We start from the raw sequence: 23,580 nt of genomic DNA on the forward strand, positions 1-23,580 counted from the left end.
TTAAAAGAAAGAAAAAAAAACACACTAAACCCCCCTGAATGGCTATAAGAGCCTCAGAAGGAAAGGGACTGGAGACTTCCAGCCACAGCAGGAGAAGCGATTGCACGTTTCCAGTCCGATTCTCCCTTCAAGGAAGGGACGGCCACGCTCCAGGCGCATTAGCCCCTCCATGAAAAGGTCTGGTGCAAGTCACATTCTCAACCCTGCCGCCACTGCAACATAAACCATTGCACAGGTGTGAAAACTGCAGCTCTACACACAGACACATGCATATGTATATATAAAAAATATATAAAAATACACACACATATAGCAAGTGCTAGAACTTACCTGCTTTTCTGATGAAGTTCCAGTGATCACAAATGACTCAAGGGAAAAGAGAAAGGGGGGAAAGGGGATTTTAGTCCTTTCCTGTTTCTGTATTATGTACAGGCTACTCTTGTCCATACTCATCGCTTTACATCAAAATTTGGTGTGGGAAGGAAGAGTACACAGGGCTGTTAATCACAATATCAAAGCTTTAACAAGGATATCTTTTCTCCTATTGGACTTTAAAGAAGTTTAAGCAGGTAACCCACATTAATCAAAGACTATTCGCTGAACCTCCAATTTTTGAAATGGCAGAATATCATTAGTTCTGCAGGCACCAGACAGTGGTGCAAAAGGGGAGAATAGGACCTGAACATCCAATGTTTAAAAAACTTAAGCACCGAAACGACCCTAATCAAATGCCTTTCTTCCAGTTTCCAAGCAAAGTGTTAGAGATTCCTTTTATATAAATACTCTGCTCTTTATTTATTGCTTAAGTGTGTCCTTGAGCTTTTTTTCCTGCTTCTGCTTGCATTATTCCTTGCAAAGGACATGACTGCTCTCACATTAGCCGGTTGTTGGTGGTAGGAGGCTGATGAGGTCAGTGACAAACAGCCAAGGGGCTGCTCCAACTGGTGGGCTCCTCTTCCTCAGAAAGATCAATACAGTCATCTCCGTCTTTGCTGCTAAGGCACGCTTCTGCGACAGGCGTGTGCCAGCTGTGCKGGGAATATCTCTTCCCAGCACTGAAAGGATCACTGACAACTGTTCATTACTCAAACACCCAAGCAATCCAGACAGCCTTGTGCATTGCAGAAAGAGAAGGACGGACAGCCCTTCGCAAGAAATTCATTTTTATTGAAACAGCCATGAGTCACATGAGCTGCCAGCTGGCCTGCGGAATAACAATAGCATTAGCCTTGACAATAACAGCTAGAGCTCACAATGGAGATTGTCCATCTCTGGAGAACGATATCCTCAAAATATATATATACACACACACACMCCCCTGAACCTTTTCCTGCTGCTAGAAAGCGGGTATACATTCRCAAGTGCAGCTGCTAGGGTAAGCATATTACTGCTAAATCCCTGCTAGACAGAGGCATGTTGGTGACTGCCAGGAGGTAGCATGAGTAATGCTTCCGAGCAGTTTGAACTTGATCTTGCTTCCAGCAAAGTCAGTGGTGAAACTCTGCTCATTCCCAGGGAGCCGGATAAGGACCTACAGCCCTTTCTCCCTTAACGCAGTTCTTCCCCATGCAAGATGTTTGCAACATTCTTCAAATACTAACCACGTTAGGGAAGGTACTGTAGGCTGTATTGCTGCTTTTACATATGTAGCAGTCCACATTTGAGGGCCAGAAATTGCCCTGAACATCAGCACTGGGGTCTTCTCATTTATTTCTAAAACGATTGCCCCTTACTATTTTTCCATGGGTAAAAGCCACAATGAAGGAGAGCTTCTGAAAGCTGCTGTTACTTCAAAAACCATTTCCCATAGATTTAGTTCCCATCAGAAAGTCTGCTGTGAACGATATGGCTATCGCAATTACGGTTTTCAGCCCAGAAGTGGCTCTGCCTCTTCGCAAGAAGGGCAAAGCACAACAGGAAGCCATCAGATTGGCTAGACTGAGAAGTCAAGTTCTTCCGTTGATTGAGACTTTTCAAATTTCTATTTAAAATTATTATCAATAAAGAGATGCAACGAGGATGTGGAGCTGGACATTGTATTGCTAACCTGGCTGGAGATCAGTCCCACTCTCACAGATTTTAAACACAAATCCTGTGCATACATAGTATCAAAGTCCTTTTGTATTTCACAGCATGGTAGGTTAATGAAGAGAGATAAATAAGGAACTAAAGCAATAAGTTGAACAAACCAACACAAAACCGATGTAACATCAAGCTCCAGGAGATGGACTGAATCCTAAGAATCAAAAATGGTGGTGTATAACATTAAAAAGGAGAAGCGATATGTCCTTATTCTGGTTGTACATTTTAAAATTCATGCATTGCTTTCTAATTTTTCTTTCTAGTTTATACCAAGAACTTCACAAGTCTGCTAATATTTGAAATTAGGGAAGAAATTAGGGAAAAAAGTCAATGGCTGTTGGATGCCTAGATACCTAAATACTATTAGAAACCTGCCCAAAGTCAATAATGAAGAATGTCCAGGTTGGAGAACACATCTCCCATTAGCAGTGCCACACTTAGTGTAAACATATTTGCTGACAGCAAAAGATTTGTCCTGGGCTGCAATCCAAAGCTATCTTCCTAGAAACATTACATCTTTTGGGGTCACAAGAAACTGGCAACTGCTCAGATGAGAGCACAAGAAGAGTCTGAATCGGGCAGATTGGTTCAGGCTGTGATTTTGGCTTGCTGGGCTTTTTTTTCCTTTTTTTTTTTTCTTTTTTCTTTTTAAACATCCTGACTCAGAGGCTGTTTGTGTCCCGATCATTGAGTTACAACCTGTCCTTCCCACACACCCAGTGAGTCAACCTGTACCCCTGAGCCCAGGTGTGCGTGTCCCTTTGTCCTTGCCCATTTTCCAAGGAGATGTGGTAATGCTACTCTGTAAAGCGTCATCCTGAGTGATCAGCTTGCAATGCACAGCAGCTAGGAGTGCTGGAAAGGGAGACACGTAACTTGAACAATGGTGACACGTCCCACCTCCTGTCCCCAAGCAACACCTCCTCAGGCGATTTTGCAGACGACTTCAGGCAGCTTCCTGTGCCAAGAGTTGGCTCTACCCAGTGGGGAAGTCAGGTCGACAGATTTCTACCTTTCTCGCAGAGTGTATTTGCCTTTCCGGTCTAGGTTGTTGCTGAAGTGGATGGAGAAGCAGAGGAATGAAGTTAGAATCATCCCATAAACCTAAAAGCAAATAAGTGAAATAGGCAAACAGTTAAATACTGAACCAATTATGATGCATCAGCTGCATGAAAAAAATAAATATATAGCCTGTTAGTTCACTTAGCGTTTCTGAACTTATGTATTAAAATGTCACATTTTTGTTAAGAGCTGTTTTTCAGAAAAATGGCGAACACTAACTCCAACATGACAGAAAGAAAAAAAACATGTGGTTAAAGCATCTGATTGGAATTAGCACAGCATGGCTCAAACTCAGGCCTAAAAATACCAAAAATGACAAGCAGCCAGGAAATTCAGATTTCAAATTCCTGCCACAAAACATTCCTCTGTGCAAGCAAACAAACATATATCTTATAATAGCCTTTTGTAAAAATAAAAGGGGAAAAAAATCCTCATATATTGTTTGGGGTTTAAAAACAAACAAAAACCCACACATGCATGTGCATGATCCTAAAGTATCACAAAGACAGTATACTTCCTTTGCATTGTAATATTCCGATTTGCTGACTGGTGTCTATAATTGTGCAGCGGTGTCCGATCACACATCGGAATTTACACAGGCAACTTATCAAAGGTAGGGCTGCTGCGGGAAGCGTGATGAGGGCTGTAACAATGCGCTCTCTAAAAAAGAGTTTGCCTTAAGGCGAGCGCGCCTTGGAGCGCGGCGCGGCCTGGGCACATCTGCGAGGAGCTCATTGTTAGCTGGAGGGACGGTGACATCAGGAGAGCCAGACCAGTCACCGCACGCTTCCTGCGCATCCTGCCATCACAATGGCAAGAGCTTCGGGGAGATTTCCTCCCGCCTGGCCTGTACTTCAAAGACAGTCACCTTATCTGGCTACAGCATCAAGCTGTGAAAAAACATGCTCCCACTTTTGTGGGAACACAGCTGAAGTGAAGTTTCTCCCATACCCAAGAAAAACTAGAAGGCAACACCAGGTATTCATAGGTGACTTTGCACTATGCATCAGGTGTGCCTCCTGAAGACTTTGAGAAACAGCTCAGCTACACCAACAGTCAATAAAGCCTTAATACTAAAGTTTTATATGAACACACAATTCTGTGCAAGTAGAAATATGCTAGATCAGACTGCTACATATAGCATTGCCTGATGGTCTTCCTAATTTATTACTAACAGTATAAAAAAACCCATAAGTTTTCATTGATCTGTGTTTTCTTTAGATGAAGAAGAATCTTCTAATCTATCTGAGCTCCACAGATGAGCCGTGCTGCTCTTGCGCTATATTTAAATACACTAATTTCTCTGCAGATACCCACCTCTATCTTCCAACATAGCAACTCGACAAGAATAACTCAGACCTGGTATTCCCGCCACTTTCTAATGGGAATGGAATAAAAGACAAACCACTGTTTGGTGAAGGACCTAGCAGATAGGTGTCATTGGCTCAAGGCTCTCTGTTGCTTTTACACAGCATTTATAGAGTTAGGATAACCTTTTGGGAGTATTAATCGGCAGGATTAAGGGTAAAGCTACCACTCCTAGATACACTGTGTACTATGACAAGGCAGATAGAAGTACTTAAAAAAAAAAAAAAACAATCTCTAAATACATGTTTAGTCAGAAAAATTTGGCCCAGAGGTATTACAGCAGAAGAAAAACTAACTTCATGTTTAAAACACAAGTCTCCTGGATGGTATTCCTCTCTGGTGTGTTTTACTACATGAGTAGGGCCCTTGCAGAGAGGTAAAGTGTGATATACATCTGCCAAGCAGTTGGTAGACATAAGACAAGACTTGTTTTATGAACGTTGCTCTCCAGCTCTTGAACAAACTGCCCACACAGAGCGCTCTGACTTCTGCAATAAAGTACATGTTCCTATTGCAGCACTTCAGTTCCCTTTCCCTCCTCTCTCCCCCCAAAAACATGCAAATTCAGTAAAGAATGAGTGATGCCCTTTCTACCCAGGCTAGCCTCTGAAAACGACCCTCTGCAAGATCCTACCTCAAAGGCCGTGCCTGGGAGCCAAGACAACATGCTCTGCTTTTCCTTGTAGCCTGCTCCTTACAAGCCCGTACTTCACCCACCAGCTGCTCAAGAGACACATCTGTGCTGGGTTCAGTAATAGGAAGAGACCTTCCCTTTCTGCACAACTCTCCACTCTTAGTGCTCATAAGCTTTCTAGGCTTCGAGCTACTGCTGCATGGAGAGGCTTCAGTCTTGGCTAGGAGGCAGCCAGTTAGCATTAGGTAGGAGGCGGCACCACATTTCCTGAARGACCGGGCTTTCCTGCAATTGCTGCTGACTTTTTATCCGATCCGCAAGCATCTGTGCAATCCCTCGCTTGCAGGGTGAAACCCACGTGAATGAAATTCAAATGCTGCTGCAGTCCACTCCCATGCTGCTCCCCCTTCCCATTCGTCATGCCTAGTTTTGGCAGAAAGAGTCCAATGAGTTTATTTCTGCAGAGAAATCCATCCAGCTGTCAGCCTGGCACCTGTCACAAGACAGGCAATGGCTCTTTCCTAATTTCTGTGACAAAGTCCTTATTTCTCTGCCACTGAACTCTGAAATCATCCGAGTGAGACGCCCAAATCCTAGCTTCTGGAGGCTAATTTAGGATACGACTTCCCTCCTGAAGTCTGCCCCTCTGGGTTAGAAAAGCAAAGAATAAGCATAGCTACCACGAAACAGATGGTGATGGTCAGGAGCACGAAGACAAAATCCATATGCTTCTTCAGGAAGTCCTGGATCTCTTGGAGGCAATCCTGAGACAAGAGAGAGACTCTGTCACAGCACAGCAGCAGCTTGGGGAATTCATCCTCCACTGCCTGACCGCATGTAACATGACCTCAAAAGAACGAAGAAAAAAAAAAAAACAAAAAACCCCCCCAGCACACACTTTCAGGCCCCTAGTCTCTCTCAGGGGCTCTCTATCACAGAGGCAACGTTTGTTCGAAGGACAGAAACGGGAGTGAGGTTGGTTGAAGAAGCAGTAAGGATGAGAGCAAGGGCAGCAATAACAGGCACCCTCCTCTGTATTGTCCCCTGCATCATGTGAATTTTGGTACCATTACATTGTATGAACTGGGACAGAAATCAAGGCAAGAGGGGTCCTACAGAATTGGGCTGGTCCATTTGCAGACCAGAGGAACACCACCTCTCCTTTGCTCTGCAACTTGGGAAGATAAATACCTACAGTATATTTTCCATTGCTACAGTATGCTGCTTTTTTTTTTTTTAATAAAAAAAGTATAGTGCATTTCAGACACAGGGTGGAGGGAGGGTGGGAAGCACGTGCACAGGTAAATATGCTCAAGCACAAACATTTTCTCCACCGAAAAATGGAAGGAGTGAAATGAAAACATGGAAAAGCAGCACACCATAACATGACGTATGTTCTTCAAAGATACCATAGCTCAATTTTGCAAGGTGTCATGAACATTAAAGGGTATTAGTTTTAAGCATGCCAGTGGCTCCACTGTAGTCCAATTAGACTTCCAAGACAACCACTAAGTCAAGAGAACCATTGAAAAAATGTAAAAGCATGGCCTTGATCAAGTGTTTTACCGAGCTGGGTAAGAGCGCTCGTGGCGCTGCGGCATCAATGCTGAAGAGTAAATGCATTGCAACCACCAAATCCTGCGGTTCCGCAGGCTGCAAAACGTGTCTTCACGTTTACCTCCCCCAGCTAGCAACTAGAGAAAATTCAGAGAAAATTAGAAGCGGTGAACAGAGTCAAACACACAGTGGTCAAGTTTGCTGTTCTCTTCCTTCCTGTTATCTGATCTCAATTCCACCCTGTTTTGAGAATTTGTTTCTCAGGAGACAGTATTTTGAAATGCTACCCTGCAGGCTGATGTGTGCCTAAACATCACAGTGTTGCGTTAGCGCTTGACATCTTTGCATAACAAGGGTGTTTTTGTATAGCTGTAGCAACACCGTTTTGTTTTTCCTAGGAATAATATACATATTGAAGCTGGCAGCTTTAGCTACTTCAATTCATTTGACTACTCCAATGGAAAAAACATACTCTGAGCAAATCTATTGTATAAAGTCTACTTTATAACTTCAGTACAGAGATCATCTAATACTGGTGGCTTCTCCATCACTTTACTGGGATACTGCAAAAAAAAGGAATGAAATGTACTTGACGAAGCTACTGCTGGACATAACAACCCTTATTTATGACTTTCTTTTTTCATTTTAAGTACCTGTTCAATGCCCTTGGAAAAGGGATTACAATTACTATATGCACTTCCAACACTTTGCTGTTAGGGGAATACTTTTTTAAGCCTCAGAAATTAGCATCGCATGGAAAGTCCAGCAGGTTTTTGAGATCAGACACATGCCTGTGATATCACATAATCTCTGCACATACAGAAGGTAAGAAGGAAGGACCGACTTTCTCCTTACCTCTTCCGCTGCCCCGGCATGCCCTGGCGGGCACGTCCTGTGTTCGACGTCTCCCATCTCTCCGAAGGGAGAGTGTTTCCCGCAGCACAGGAACTGAAAGAGAGCGACCGCTCGGTTAGGTAATGATCTGGGCACTTCCCTTCCCAGCAGATGCCTGCAGCCGGCCGCATCAGCGACAGGGGACCTTCCTTTCTGCCAGGATTTTACAAAAATCAGGGCTCTGCAGAGCAAATAATGCAAGTACATAACTAACAATCAGAGCAACAGAAGTTAAATTCAGAAGAGCTGAAGGGCCAGCACCCGGCCCTCTCCAGGGCTGCAGTCCAGTCACTCCTGAGGTGGTTCTAAAAAAACAAAAACAAACAAAAAAAACAACCACCAACAAAAAAACAGCAATGCAGAAACTCTTATTTCCAGCACTTGCTATGGGCTGGGGTAGGGGGAGCCCAGCAACACCCACTGTGAAGCTGACCTCTTAGAGCCAGGAAAAAAGAAAAGAAGACTGTTTATCCATTTATTAAAGTGGCTAAAGCAAGCAGTTGGTGAAGCTAGGTACTCTGCCTGGTTCTCCTTTCCAAAGGTGAATTTGGGTGTATTAATAACCCAGGGCCTTAATTTCCCCACAAGAAGCACTAACGCTCCTGGCAGTGTCTCTAAGGGGCCACTGATGTCATTAGAATGAAAAATATTTGCTCTTAACTGCGTTTTGAGAAGCACAGATGAAAGCAGCTTTGGAAAACACTTATTACATTGAATTAAGAAAATACAGAAAATAAAGGGATTTGTGTGGGAGTAGTGTGGAAACAAGTGAGCAAACCTGACCTTTCCTTCCAGTCCTGCTGCATGACATGATCTCACTGTCCAAACAGGCCCTGCTGCGTAAGGAGATGGCATTTCCTTTACTCAGCTGTCTGTGGAGGACTCATGGGTCTCTCGCCACAGGAGACATCCTCGCTCATCTTGTGCCATTTCATCTTGCAATCTTTGAGGGGAAACTTCCTCCCCGTGCTCCGGGCAGTCAATTTGATCCACCCACTGCACTACGGAGAACTTCCCTGTACAGACAACATCCTCGGTTTATCAATCTTGGGAGCTTGCTAGCAGCCTCTAACATCACAAAAATCATGTATTCTCTAGTCCTCATCAGCAATATGCTCAAAGGTAAATAGAGATAATCAAGTCYAAATATTTCTGCTGGATCATATGGAATTTCACCCCTTCTCTATACCTGGCTGTGGACATCAGAGATGAGTATATCCACTTTATCACACCACAGATATGGAGGAATGCAGCATGGCAAAAGCCTGCTGAGACAGACAATATCAGCTACAGTGCAAAAGTTCTGAAGATCTCACACCAGAGCAACACTCAAATAGATGATCCTTCCCTCCTGTTGATAATCCAGTTGGTCAAACCTAGGAAGTGTCTAGAAGGGGAAAAGCAGACTTGGCAGCAAGCAGGGGTCGCCTGTTCCCAAGGAAAAACAACATTGGTGGAACAGAACATGGGCTTGAACCACAGCCTATTSAAAGCAATRGAAAGATATTCCAGAGCAAGGTTTTCTCCAAGGCTAAAGATAACTTACTGTTTCGTGGATGGCAGTCAGTTCCTGCCTCCTGAAGCTGGAGGCATTCTTCCTCACCTCCTCGTACACAAAGTCATACACATCCATCATGCTGTCTTCCACCTGCGATGAAAGCAGAGATCTGTACACACAAAACGGTGACCACAGTCATCTTTGGAGGGAAATACACTCCTCTCACATCCCAACCAGAAGCTCTTTCAGGCAAAGTGAAAGAAGTCATGCAGGAGAGGAGGCTACCGCAGTGCTGTTAAACAATCATCATGCAGAAGTTGGAGCTAACAGAAGATCCACCATGCCTCAAGGAGCACGTACGACACACCGAGTCCCTCGAGAGAACCTGTGATGCTACACAAYGGCTGCATGCATACCACCTCGTGCCACCCACAGACCTTTTGGCATCATGTCAGCTGGTGAGACCCCGACAACATGAACAGAGCTTTTAACAAGTTTTGGATTTAGACTGAAGTAGTACTCAGATGACCCATGTGCCTCCGACTCCCTTGGCAAGGCAGGGACAACATCACTTCCCTGTCCTGCCAAGGCACTGTGAGGACAGGCATTTGTGACCATGAGATGCTAAAATACAAAGGTGAGAGCACCTCAGATGGATAGCATTATCCCAGCGAGAGTGGAGTTCCTGCAGAACAAAGAGCCAAGTAACAGACTGATTCAGTGGTAAATCAGATTCTAAATATTTACCAAAAACGTGAGAACTCTCAGCTTGATAAATCCCAGCCAACTGTTGCTCAGGTTTCAAAGAAAAAAAAAAGAAGAAAACCCACAACAGAAACAACTGCCTTCAGCACCAGGAATCAAAAAAAAAATCTTTTTGTTTTCACTTGCTTTCTTATCAATATCGATTGAGTGGGTCTGAAGGTAACGCTTGGCTTTTAGAACAGAAAATCAATGAGAAAGAGCAGGTGGCAGTGTGGGGAGGAATAAGCGCTCTTGGAGCAAACCCATCTCTCAGCAAGGCTTTTCAGTTAAGTCTTAAGGGGCTGCGCTTACAAATTACTCTAGCAAAAAAACCAACACTCTGTGCCATCTTCTTAACAGCTTGGAGGTGAAACACAGGTCACCTGAGATGATTATAGCCATTACTGTAATATTATTCTCTCCTGCCTGGCTGTCCCAAATGCAGGGAACTAACAGAGGTTAATAATATCCAAAGAAGGGGAGAGAGGAGGGGGACTGAAAAGATTACTTGAATTTTACTTTTCCCCCATGTCAGCAGGAGTAAATGTCTAGTTTCAAGTATCATATCAGAAGATTTTCCAATGTTGGAATAGAAATGGAGGGGCTTGGCAGTTTTGTGTTTGGTTTAAGTAGCACTACAAGAGGCTTTTAAAGTAGATTCATAGCCCAGCAGTGACTTCGCATGCAGAAGGAAGAGATGGAGGACAAGAAGGGCACGCAACGCAACAGCACGAGCACCCAACACGTACACGTTCAGAGCTACTAGGCAGCAAATTGTAATCCCTCTGATTGATCCACCAGCTCCTATCTGCAGCAAAGCCAGCATCTCCCTGGGAGGCTTTGCCACTCTTCGCAGAGTAATCAAGTCACACAGTAGGTGGGGCAGGAGCAATCTAGCAGCTCATTAACAAGAGGTCTGATGAAGGAAGAGGCACAGAACCGCCAGGACGATATTCTGATCCAAGGAAAAAATCCATCATACCAAGGTCCATGATGTAAGCTGTCCTACATGGGTGAGGAGAAAGGCTAGTTATTTTATAACCCTGTGTCTAGGCCCATCAACAACAGGAACGGCTAGCAGGAAAGTCAGACTAGCAGACTTGTAGACAGTCCTTCCTCTGCTCTGATCAGACTTGAAACCTGAGTAAAACAAAATATCTAAACTCCTCTAACTTATTCTAGGCCATGAAGCAGGTTTTCCAACAACAGCAATTAAACAAATGGGTTCAGTAAAGAAAGTTTTCATTTGCACTGAAGAACTGGATTGAGAATAATGAAAAAAAAAATTTTTTTTTTTTACCTCCTCTTTTGGCCTTGTGTTTCTGAGGAAGGAGAAGGAACACAAAGCAGTCTGCTTCCTAATCCAAGAGATTATTAGCTTCATCTGAATAGCCCAACTCCAGTGTAAAATACAGGGATAAAACTACTTGTGTTGTCACTACATATATACAAATTTAAGTAAGTTAATGGTGCTCATGTGCAGTTTTTGTCCTTTCATATTTATCATTAGCTCAGGATGCTTTATTTCCCTCAAAAAGGCTCAAATTTGGAGCAGGCTTTTTAAGAGGGCTTGATTGACTTGCAAGCACAGGCAAGTCAATTCCTGTCAATGTTTTGTCCCAATAGTAAAACTTGGTCTAACTCCTGAGGTCTGTCCCCAAACCCCAGGTGCTCGTGCTGCATGCAAACAGCTGGGGAGGGGAGCATGAGCTGTACAGATGTGCACAGCTGGTGGCCAGCACCMACAGCCCACAGCAGCTGCCACACGTCCCCAATGGTGGCATGAAACAGCGAGAGGATCTCTCCTGCCAGGGTAGGTCAGCCCTGCTGGACGTGGAGGGTGAATGTTTGCTCCTTGCTTTGACAGCAAAGATCATCGCTTTCAGTGATCTGCCAACCAACAGATGAGCTAACATGTGGCACCAGTAATCCAGAGAAAGATGGAAGGACTCAGGCACCTGGGCTTTGTCCAGCAGAAATGTGTGGGAACGTCCCTCTCCAAACGCGCTGGAAACCAAGGAAACAGACACTCGTGCTGAGTGCTGCAGATAAAGTTACCAGTGATATTTTAACCATAAAGCTCCCCTTGACTCAAAAATTCTTAAAGCCATTAGCCAGAGAAAGCAGCTGACACAAGATGACACGTCCGTCTTGGGTCTAGATTCAGTCCCCTACCTGAGGGCAGCTAATGCTGCCTCTGCTCCTTGCCACTTACCTGCCCCATCATCTTTGCTCTTCTAAACAACCTTTTGACTCTCAGGATAAAGCTTACAGTCTTGGGAATTACATTGCTTGGCATTCTGCTACCTCATGAAATAAGAGTTTTGTTACTTGCACTCCTTCCCTCTCTGTCATCTGTACATACTATACACTACTGTATAGCATACTATACACCATATGTACAGTGAGTGATGTAGCTATGCGTGATACTTTACAGAATGCAGGAAGACAAAAATCTATTTCCAAAGAAGCTTACGATCTAGATACAGGCAATGTCTAATGTTACTGCAAGGTATAAAGGACGAGAGGAGAGGAAAGAATTCAAGGAACAAGGCTTATGTAATAAAGTTATGGCAAAAAATAATTCCAACAGTAGGAAACAATAAGACAAGACTGCGAGCAGCCACTACTTCACCATCATCTCTAAAACAGTGATGGTGATGACAGTGGGGGAAGCATAATCTCCAGATATGTAATGACTAATACAGACTGGAATCGCATGCTATTTCTGAGCTAACTTGTGAGCGGGCTTCTTAGTTATTTACTGATGTTTCATTTTGCAAAGCAGCCTCCAAGAATTGAAAGCACAAAGGATTAAACTGAAAGTGTTTTACAGCCATAATTTCCTCTTAAAACGTGTGTCTAGGCAAGCCCAAGAGTACAATTTGCTGATTAGTTGTTCTCAGCATTTATATCTAGCAATTATATCTAGCATTTACATCCAGCTATTATCTGAATATGCTGTTCAGATCCTGGTAGGGCAATATTCAGATCCTGGTAAGGGAATATCAAACTATAAAGCCATTTTTTAAAGAGTGGTTGTAGTTCATCCACATCATCTTTCTGATTTTTGCTAGATCACATGATTTTGAAGGAGAAAAGTGCACATCTTCACACAATGTGGCAGTTTGTTTTCAAAGATTGATGCAGAGAGATTTCTAATTTAAGTATTTCGGAGGTAGATACAAAGCACTAAATCTCAGYATTTATCACTGGCTTTTTCCTTCTGCACAGGAGACTATGCCATAGAGCGTATTAGAGGTACAGTTTAACAACAGGAGACATATCAAAAAATTGCACTAATACACCACTTTCTTAGCAACTTTTCTGCTGGGGATGGTGTACTCGCAACCAGAGCTGCAACCAGGCTCTGGAACAGCAGTCATGCATGGCAGTGTCTATCCAGACCGAAGTGGCATGCAAACTCATGCATGTCTAACAACGTAAAAAATAAAGTCTGAAAACAGGAGACAGTACCCTGATGCAAGCAAGGTTAGGTTATGAAGCTGGGGACGTTTTGTTCAGGACACACACATTCACCCCTATATTGCCTTTTGATTTGGGACATAACAGTGGAGGATTGGAGTGCTTCACTGTTTTGGCTAAATTGCTGTCCCCAAGAGGTTGCCATCACATACTCCACTGAAGAGCAACTTTCAGACCGTTGCCTCAAAATAATTGTCTCCTTCTGTTTTTATGCCAGGTGTTGGGGGGGGAAATCAGGGTGCTTGCTCTTAGTTCAGCAAGAGGATGCCTTTTAAAGTTTGAGTGGTTATACTGGTACTGTTAATAATATGCTTTAAGAAAACCACAGATGTGCCCCATCCCTTAGCTTGGGCAGCAGTTAGCACGTAATGGACTGATACAGTTGGAGAAGAAAAGGAGTCTGGCTGGGCTTTTTTCAAAAGAAAACTTAAACTCCCCCTATACGTTAGCATAATTAAGGTCAAGTGGATTTCCCTGTTCCTAGCAACATGCTGCTGACTTTCTGCATGGTTCAGAACTGTTTAGCATGCAAACAGTGACCCACTGCTGGAGGAGCACTTCTGGATAAAGCTCTCCCTTGGAATAAGAAAGTGCCTCCAGTCACACCACGCTTGCCCATAAAAAAAACCCAGAGAGCTAAAGATGAAATGTCAGCTGAGCTTTGGCTTGAGAAAAATCTCCAGGTTAAATGACATAGGGGTCACATTTTTAGTAATTTTTTTCTGGGAGAAGCTTAGTGAAGTGTTCCAGCTCTAAATTAGCAAAAAAATTACAGTCTCCCATTTCTGTCTATTCCTTAATGAAACATTAGGGATGATATAGATGGGCAAGAAGATACAAATGGAATAGCACCACCAAGATTGATGCAACTGACTCCAGCTAAGTTAATGTAGCAGCATTTTTCACTTTAAAAAAAAATTGTTGTTTATCATTCTCCAAGTCCTTTATCCCCCAAGAAACAGAATGCACAAATATAAGAAGGCATTTACTCTGCCTAAACCATTAATGTTCATGTCCTTGGCTATCAGAAAATAAAGCAAATTTAATTCTTACCTTCTCTAAGACAAAAAATTCATATTTTTGACTGCAGTTATTTATCAAGGAGAATTTTTCCTTCTAACTGGATAAGGAACTGGACTGTCTGAGAAGGTGGTCATTCTTCACTTACTGATCCCTTTGAAACCCAAAGGTGTCAAGGAATCCCCCTCCACTGCCAGTGAATATTCACGGAGAGGCAACCTAAGGTAGTCACTTAGGTGCAAGTTGGAAAACTAACATGGACAGACTTGCACCAAGAAGAACGGTCTTAGACTTGCTCAATCTTCGCAACATTCTTCAGCCGATAATCCCTCTGCAAAGAGGGGAATAAGGAAGTGAGATTTCACAATCAAATGATTGTCTTAGAGACAAGCCCACCTTTTTCACGTCTGTTCAAGAAGAACGCCCTTAACACAACAGAGGAAGGAGGAGTCTGCTCTCCAGGGGCTATCGCTCTTTGTGCCTTTGAGATACCACCACCAAGCACATTCACTGCAGCCTCAAAGGAAACTACAACTTAAGCATTTAATATTCTTTTGCTCTTGCTAGGAGGGATGTATTCATTACAGTGTCACTCAAATATTCCTTCAGTGGCAGCCTCCACTGTCTCCCTTGTTTAGCTGTAAACTGTATGTTAGTCATTTAAGATATGAAACTGGAATGAAGTGGTTGAACCACTCTAAAGCCTTCTTCACTCCAGTAAGAAAACACATCTGCATTTCACTATCTCCATCTTGCCTTTCTTCCCCACAATGCAGAATCACGTGTTCACAACACGTCAGAAACAAGGGGAGGAGAAAAAATAAAAAGAGTTGAAGCAGAGCGGTATGATGCTTGCAATCTAGTTTAATTGAAAACAGGACAGCGCAGGGAGGAGAGGAGGAATTAGTGGAGAGAAATAAACAGCAGAAGCACTGCAATGCTGCACACCCTTACAAATAAACCTCGAGAGCAGGGACGGACAGCCACAACCATTGCCATACAGACAGTCAGGATGGGAATCTTGGCTAATGAACACCGGCCATCCGAGCAGGGCTCTAACGAAGAGCTAAGCTATTCAATGGAAAGGTTTTTCTTTGTTTCTGACAGCTAACAAAAACAACAGTAAAACAGGAGGGGGAAGCCCTTTGGAAAACAAAAAACAGACCTTCTGGCACATGCACAGCTTCAGCTGGTGGGCGAGCACCTCACACAGCACCTGGGTGCACCCCACCAGGAGAAATCTCCCTGCCAGGACAGCACGTCAGGGCATCGGGGAAAGCGGGGTGGAGGGGTCTGGCTGCATCTCATCCAACGCCTGACCCATCCCCATGGGTCTTGGGTATGAAGAACAACTGTCCTCCCTGCCAGTCAGCGGCTCCTCCCGCAGCCGGAGCGCGAGAAGGCAGCATGGGTAGGAACAAGGAGAGCAGGACCAGGCGCCACTTGAAGCAGAGAACGCAAACAAGAAATTGCGCAGGAAAGAGAGCAGATAGATGGGGGCAGGGAAACTGGAAGTGGGGATGGAAGTGAGCCATGAACAGAGGTGGGCATGCAAGCCCAGAAAACGCAACCCAAGTGAAGCCTACTGCAGACAGCAGAACAGTTCCCACCGCATGGATCAAGCGCACGGTGAAAAGGTCTCCCCCCACCACATGCTTGACCAGGCCTTCATTACAATATCTAATACAGTTATTACAGCCTCGGTGCAGTTCTGTATTTCCTTAACAGCATGCCAGTTCCCTTCCTCTTCACTGCTCCAGGCTTCCTCAGGCCAATCAATAACAGATGCTGAAGTCTGGCCACCACTGCAAACCAAACTGACCTTTGAGGCCCCCAGTGAAAAACTGCGTTGGAGAAGACAGTGCTGCTTCCCTCAGACTGCTCGCAGTCACCAGAAGCAACTGACAGAAGAGCTAAAAGATCCCAATGATGCTTTTAGCTAAGTGTTTTTCACCTTTTGTTTCCAATTTTGTTTTAAAACAACTCATGTACACACGCACACACACTCACTCTTTCGGGACTGCAAAATGAGCAGGCAATTCCCAAATATCTTTGTCTGTCACTGGGGGAACACACAGAAGGAAAGAGCAAAAGCCACCGTGAAACTCGGCCGAGCCTTACAAAACCGCTTCCAGGGCTTCCATCGGATCCTCGTGCAAAGCATCAGAAACGGGGGAAACTGCTGAGCAGTTTCACTGCTCGCCTACTGCCACTGCGCTACCTGCTTCTCTCCTCTCCTCTCCCCTCCCCGAAAAGCTTCTCCGGGGCCAGAAACACGCCCGGGACCCACGCGGCTGTCCAAAGCACTCAAGCAGACGCCAGCTCCCATTAGGGGTGACTCGCGCCCCTTCCCAGGGGAGGGCCGCAGACCCCTTTTCTAAACGGATTGGAGTCAAACAAGCAGCGAACCACGTGCAGCTTCGCCGGCCTCCGCCGCGCAAACCAAGTCCCCTCGCTCACTTCCCGCGGAGGGCAGCGGGTTACGGATGGGCGTCTTTTCTTCCACCTTTAAGCTGCTATCACGCAAACCTTTTCCTCATTTCCCATCCCCACGCCCCTCTGCGGAGACTCAGGTGCATCTCGGGAGCGCTGGTTTGGTGCCGTACAGGAAAAGGGCCCGTCTCCTGAGACGGCTGGGGGGGTCGCAGGCAGTCAAAAACCAGGCGAGCCTAATAAATTTAGCACAGTCAAGTGACTACGCCCAAGGATGGCCCGAGACATGGCCCTGTCCGGACCCCCCGGGATGCAATTCAGCAGCGCCATGTCGAAACCGCGCTCCACAGCCACGAGCTGTCCGCTTGCCACTACGGCGGAGACGAGATGCTCTACAGGACAGCGCAGAAACCCAAACAGACAGACAGCAAATACCAGAGAGACTTTCTCCCCCTAAACCCTCCAGATCTGAGGCTGCACGTCTTGTCCAGCCTCAGCGCATCAAGGCCTCTTCGGTTCCGTCAAGCAAGCTTCAAGCATTGCTCTCCGCTAAATTTCGTAACAGAACCGAAACAACAACATGTTGCCAAGGGCCCGCATCAATTCTTTGCGCTCCCGTAACCCAGATGTACAACCCAGCAGTTTATGGACCTCCCAATCTTACGCTCAAATTATCCCAGTCAGCCCTGCTCTCTGGCCTGTAATACCTGAAACCGAGGCCAGCCAAGACTGCTTCCCAGTAGAAAGTAATGACAAACATTCAAAGCTTTCTTAGTCTAGGGAAGTTAGCAGCAGCACTATCAGCCATCCCCTCAGACTGACTTCTCAAAAAACTTAATGTTCAAAACCTGCTTTAATAGGGAAAAAAAAAATCCATCTGTGAAACAGTAAGAGAAAGGGGTTTTTTTCCTGCCTGAAATACCACAGCACGAAAGCCAGTGTGCATGCACGATGTACCATGAAGACACTACCAGTATCAGAAACGTGCACTTCCCTTTCCAAGGCAAAAAGGGGAAAGAGTCACAGTGCCTGGACCAGGAATAAAACTGCCCAGGCAGAAGCGAAAACCACAGCTGAAGAGCAGCACGTCATCGCCGCCACTTAACTGACGTGGAAGCTCGGGGACAGGACAGGAGCAGCCGTGAACGGCCTCGGGGGCCGTTCCCGCCGGGCAGCGCATCCCCGACGCACGCCGGGGCGACCCGAAACCCGGGGGGTCCCGGCCATGCGAAGGGGTCGGGCTGCAGCGACGAGGGCGATACGGGTGCCCCGGGAGGGGGCAGCGACCGAGAGCACCACAGCTACCGCTGCCGGAAGCCGTAGCTTGGGCGACCGCTCCGAAGCGAGCTGATGCTCCGCCACGGAAGGAGGCAGAAAAGGGGCCGAGCGAGTTCAGAGCCGGGGCAGTGATAAATTATAAAGAGACATGAGCGCGAATGCCTATGTAGCGTGTCAGACAGAGGACAGCAGTGTCTTGCTGGGGGAAGCAGGACGTTATTATGGGATGAGAACACAAATGCCAAGAAAGATTCACTATACTTAAAAAGACGAAGAAAGAGGGAGGTTTTCTTTCCCTTTTTGTTTTTTTCCCATAGACTTCAGAGGCTGGGAAAAGCTCAGTGCTTACTCTAAAACAATTGTATCTGGCAGCATGAACAACACCAAGAGCAAGGAGGACATCAGGTTAGTCGCATTGTTTTGACAGCCAAATAGTGCTTTTTGTAAAGCCTCTTTACCTGAGACACCCACACGAGTGGCTACAACCCTGACCCGGGCCCCACTGAATCAAAAAGGAAACTGCCTGTGCACTTCAGTTATGGTTTCAGAAATCACTTAAACACAACCTAAAGACGGGTTCAAGTCCTATTAAAATCACTATGACTTAAACTTGCATTTAAGGGTTGCCCTCAAATTGAGGCTGCTACCCTGGACCTGAAATGTCAGCCTAAGCTAGACCTGACCCTGTAAGAATTTGCCTCAACATGCACTACTAGTAGGAATTATAGGAAAAGGAAAAAAACACCATGAAAAAAAATACAGATTTTGTTTGCCACCGGAAGCATCTCTACAACTCTACTTCAGAAACCGTCTGGGATGTGCACAGTCACTTTTTATGCATCTTCAGGAGGAAAAAAAAAACGCACATGCAAGTGCATGTTTTATGCATGCAAAACCAGGCTTCACCTACTGGAGGTACGAGCAACGCTTCCTCCGACTTTGCAAACGTGTTTGTTACAAGCAAGAGTTGCAGATAAGACGAGACTGGTGACGATCCCATACACAGGGAAGGGAGCAGGGAGGAACAGGGATGCTGTTCAAGAATGGAAACTGGCTGTATCACAGTGCTTGTTATTTAACAGCTGTAACCATGAATTTCAGCTCTGTGCTAACATCCTAGGCCCTATTAGAAAGCCACCATCTCAGAAGAGATCATCCTGCTCGCTATCAAAGTAGGCAGCTGTTGCTCCGTATAAGAGGCCTTGATTGAAATCTGCACTTTGGAAAAGCTAAGTGGTCCCCTGAGCTGGGTAAGAGGATGCAGGAGACTGGGGAATGCAAGTTGCAGGATTACAAACCAGCTGTTAAGAGACTGCAATTCTGCTGAGGACAGACTCAGCTGTGATTTATAAATCTTAAATGCGTGGGAGGACAAGCTTACACTATCAGCTATAACCCACAGGATATAAAAGACTCTTTCCTTTTCCCAGCCTGCGGAGAACAGAGCAGAGTCCTCTGAAGAAAGTTTCAAGCTGAGCAAGGCTGCACACGAGAAGGAGCATGCATGGATGGCTTGTGTTCCCCATCCTATAAAAGGCTAAATCCTGATGTTGACTCTCTAAGTATGCGCAGCGCAAGACAAAGAAGCTAATGCCTTTCTACACATGCAAAGCTGAAAACTGCTGATAAAACCTACTTTTAAAATCACTCAGCAGCTTTAGAAACTATTTGATAACTAAGGGAGTGCCAAGCCATTGCAGCCATTTCAAACCCCCCAAACCTGTTGATCCAAACAACATGGAAAATCTGATTTTTATGTTAGCAGCACGTGCAGAAACATAACCAACACACACAAACAGCCCAAGCACGGTGAAGGAGACGTGGAAAAGTAACTCAAATGCAGGTTAGCAGACTGGACAGCATGGCCTGACTGTACGTACTGTGCTTTTCATACTCTGCAACCCCCAGGTCGTACAGACAAACCACCTCCCCCCCGGCAGAGACCTGAGCCAGACTGGGTCCATCAGCAATTGTCTTTTTTCCTGGCCACCCATGGCAAAAGGAACTGCTACCACAGTCAAAAACGGGCAAAAAGCTTGGCACGCTTATTTGCACCAATGCTTTGTTTCAAACTTTCCCCTGAGTTGGGAAATCATTATTTACTTGGTTTTAAGTTAACATTTACCTGCTAATGAATCACTATAACTAAAAAGCTCCTTCTGTTGCAAAACCCCTTTCATGTTACAGCACTTTTTTCCTCTCTCCCTTTTCACTGACTCATCCTACCATCTCAGCAGGCTTACGAGGCCAACCCTTGCAGGGCTCCTGGAGGGAATTTCCAAGCTGCTGCAGAGAAGGGGAGAGAAGAACTATGATGTGACACTGAAATTCCTCCAGCCCATTTCACAGAAAGGCCCAGAACAACACCCAAAACCTCAAAACTATTTTGTGCCGATTAACAAGAATACCAAAGGCCATTCTGGCTTTTACACTACGTCTGTAAGCCAGCCGTTTCCCCCCAGCTTCTACAGACAGGCTTTTAAAACAGAGATTAATGGGTAAGTAGAGAAAAATCTCTGGCCTGCTGTAGGTTTGCAGGGAGGGAGGCTGGAGGAAGCTGCAGCCTTCCCGGTTAGCAGTGCCAGATGTGGCATAAGTCTCTCCTATGTCCTTCCTTGCATTTAAGATCCCAGCTGCATCTGGCTGTATTGGCAGTGATTAACAGACCTCACCTAAACAGGCAGTGGTTTGTGGGAAAGGAGTCACCATTAAAAAAAAAAAAAAAAAACCACACCACAACAAGCCACACACACAAAAAACCACCAAACACACACACTTCTTTTTTGGAAAATAAGACTCAGCTCTTTGGCTTCTAGAATCCCAGCATGGCTGAAAACCACCAGAAACCCTCATCGTACTGCAACCGGTCAAAGGTGGGTTTGAGAGTCCGATGGAGACTGAGGTGAACGAGTAGTGTTGGGCACAGCAGGTAGGAACTGGGCTGCAGAAACAAGCCAAATAAAGAAATACTGAAGCTTGAAGAGTTTCTCTGAATGGCTCAGCAGTAAAGCTAGCAGGAGAAAAGTTAATTCAACAACCTTCAGACTTCAAATATTCTCATTCCAGATTTTCCTCGGAGCAGCCAACTTGCCCTGAGAAGTTTTGACATCTCTCCCAGTGATAGCAGCACGACTTTCCCATGAGGGCAGAACAACACCTTTTCTCTTGGTCCCATGAGATAAAAGCCAAAGTATTTCTTTGTAAACTGGGGATAGACTCCGATATACAAATAAAAACTTCCATTCTCCCCTGCTTCAGCTTTTTCACTACTGGAGCCACTGACACCACTATCGCAAGTCTAGTTGCTGTTCTCAGTTCAACTACTATTGCTCTGACCAGAAGGGCAACCACAGACCAGGAAAGGTTCACTGAAACCAATATGCTTCTGCAGAAGCCTTGATTACCACTAGAAGGAACCAGCAGAAGGAAAATGGGACAGTAATCACATATATCGAGAGATAAGAGAGAAAGAGAGAGGACAAAAACCCAAGTGACATACAAAGATAGATCACTGGAGGTATGCTCCTCAAAGTAGATATCATAGCTCCCATGTGTTTGGACTTCAGTAAAGCATCTGAAAGCATGTCACATGGAGGATGTCACCTCATCAGTTTGACTGAAGAGGAGTACAAAGACAAGGTGGGTAAACCAGGCAATTTTCAGCTGGAGGAGCAGAGCGCGCATGGCACAGCAACCTGTTCTTCCGGAGCAGGTAGGCAGCCCATCCCTCTTGGCCCGCTTCCTTCACCTTGTGCAGCATGGGTTGAAAAAGGCCACCTGCAGCAGCAGCAGCAGCGTGATGCATGTACAGCTCCCCTACTACAGCTGCACACGCTTCCATACTTCTGTGGTTCATTAGTCATAATTTAACCATCATCCTTTCTACGTGTTGAAAGCTGGGGTTGAGTAGATACCCATTTCCTTCCTCTCTTCAGCAATCAACGCTGCTTGTCCGTGGATTAATTACTGATTACTGTTAACCAATCACTACTGATCTTACRAACATGAGACCTAAGTTCCATTACAAGCAAGAGAGACAAGTACAGGATCCAGGCATTTGAAGGCCCTGTCACTGGGACGTTTACCACAGCTCGTTCCAGCAGGTTGGTTACCTTGTTTTTGGTTCCCCCCCCCCGAACCTGGTAGACAAACGTACTTTGGAAATAGGCAAGTCATTATTTCTCATTAGAAGCACTTTAATGCAGACAGATGGATGCAAAGCAGCCCAAAAAGACAGTACAAGAGAGCCCTGAACTTCACAAAACCCATTTACTGGCCACGTGGATGGTTCAAACTTAGAGCAAAAGATAATTACAGTGCTAAACGAGATTCACCCTTTTAAGGTAAAGCAAGATAGATCCGAGATTCATGATTTTGCATGTCTGGTATAAGTCATTTTAAGAATAAGACTAGTGACATTGAATATCTGAGATGCAGGTAACTGATATAAGATGAGTGACATCTGTGTGAAAGAAGCCATTCAGGACATACAGAAAGACATAAAAATAGAAAAAGAATTAGAAATGAAGAGATTCAAGTGTTGTGTGCAGTGCCTAAGTCTAGGAATATCAAATATTTACAACAACTTTTCTCCTTTTTTTCCTGTTCTGAGTAGTTTCTCCATGAGAAGTACTGTAAATAGGTCTCTGAATGAGTCACAAAGGAGGAAAGAGCATCTTGCTTTCATCATGTTCAAATGACTTTTCTGTCTCCCGCCTCTCAAGAATAACCATCAAAACTATTTTTGAGTGAAAAAACAGGGTGTTCCATTTTAGATGATTTTCAGTAAGAGGGGTCTGCTTTATAAGGAAAGCTTAGATTTTTCTGATCAAGACAACTAAAACACTGGTAGAATCTGCCATGATTTGGCACAGTGAGGCCCCTACATAGTCTGTGGCTTGCACAGAGAGAAGAGCACAGCTTTTAGTGGTACCTGCATATGGCACTTTGTCCAATGGAGAAGAGGAGAACAGGGATCTACCAAAGCAAGCTCCCAGCTAGCATTTCCAAACTGAACATGTTGATTTTCTACCAAACTACACTGGCTTTTCACTGGAAATTCAACATATTTTATTGGGGGGGGGGGCGACAAATTTTTTATTTTTAACCCCAAACATAAGGGCAGTATCCCCTTGGTGCTTTCAGAAGCACCGGTTCAGGCATGTATATTGGGTGAGGATACAGGGTTACTTTCCTAAATTCTCTTTCTTTTTGACTTGATAGTTGTATGCATCAAAAGGCTTAAAAGACACAGAATTTGACTATATTATTTCCCATAGCACTGCAATTAACTCTTTCTGACAATACCAACATCAAGTAGGCTGTGTGAGGACATCTGGTTTAATTTTACTCTCCAGTTTCACTTCAGGAGAGTCAGATAAATGAATGTTCTATAAATTACAGAAGTCTTCGCCCCACCCCAGCACCTTCAGTTTTCAGTATTATTACTGCACTGTCTTTCTGTTCTGGAGATGTAGACACATCTGCATTTCTTTCTTACTGGTGAGACAGGTTACCTTTCAAG

The 23,580-nt window shown here is 44.9% G+C and overlaps 1 protein-coding gene across 9 annotated transcripts in view; it reads right to left on the bottom strand.

The window, feature by feature from the left end:
* Window positions 1-1,146: 1,146 nt before the first annotated feature.
* TSPAN32 (tetraspanin 32) overlaps window positions 1,147-23,580 on the bottom strand; it is a 45,471-nt gene continuing 23,037 nt past the window's right edge. For all 9 annotated transcript variants that reach the window (XM_026079014.1, XM_026079012.1, XM_026079017.1 and 6 more), the window contains 4 exons: window positions 9,144-9,245; window positions 7,559-7,651; window positions 5,827-5,910; window positions 1,147-3,186 (listed from right to left, as the gene is read on the bottom strand). In XM_026079014.1, the coding sequence (XP_025934799.1) occupies window positions 3,091-3,186; window positions 5,827-5,910; window positions 7,559-7,651; window positions 9,144-9,245 (375 nt within the window). In that variant the 3' untranslated portion in view covers window positions 1,147-3,090. The remainder of the gene's footprint in view (window positions 3,187-5,826; window positions 5,911-7,558; window positions 7,652-9,143; window positions 9,246-23,580) is intronic.

Source organism: Apteryx rowi, unplaced genomic scaffold (genome assembly GCF_003343035.1).
Source record: "Apteryx rowi isolate R43461 unplaced genomic scaffold, aptRow1 scaffold_49, whole genome shotgun sequence".
Taxonomy (NCBI): Eukaryota; Metazoa; Chordata; class Aves; order Apterygiformes; family Apterygidae; genus Apteryx; species Apteryx rowi.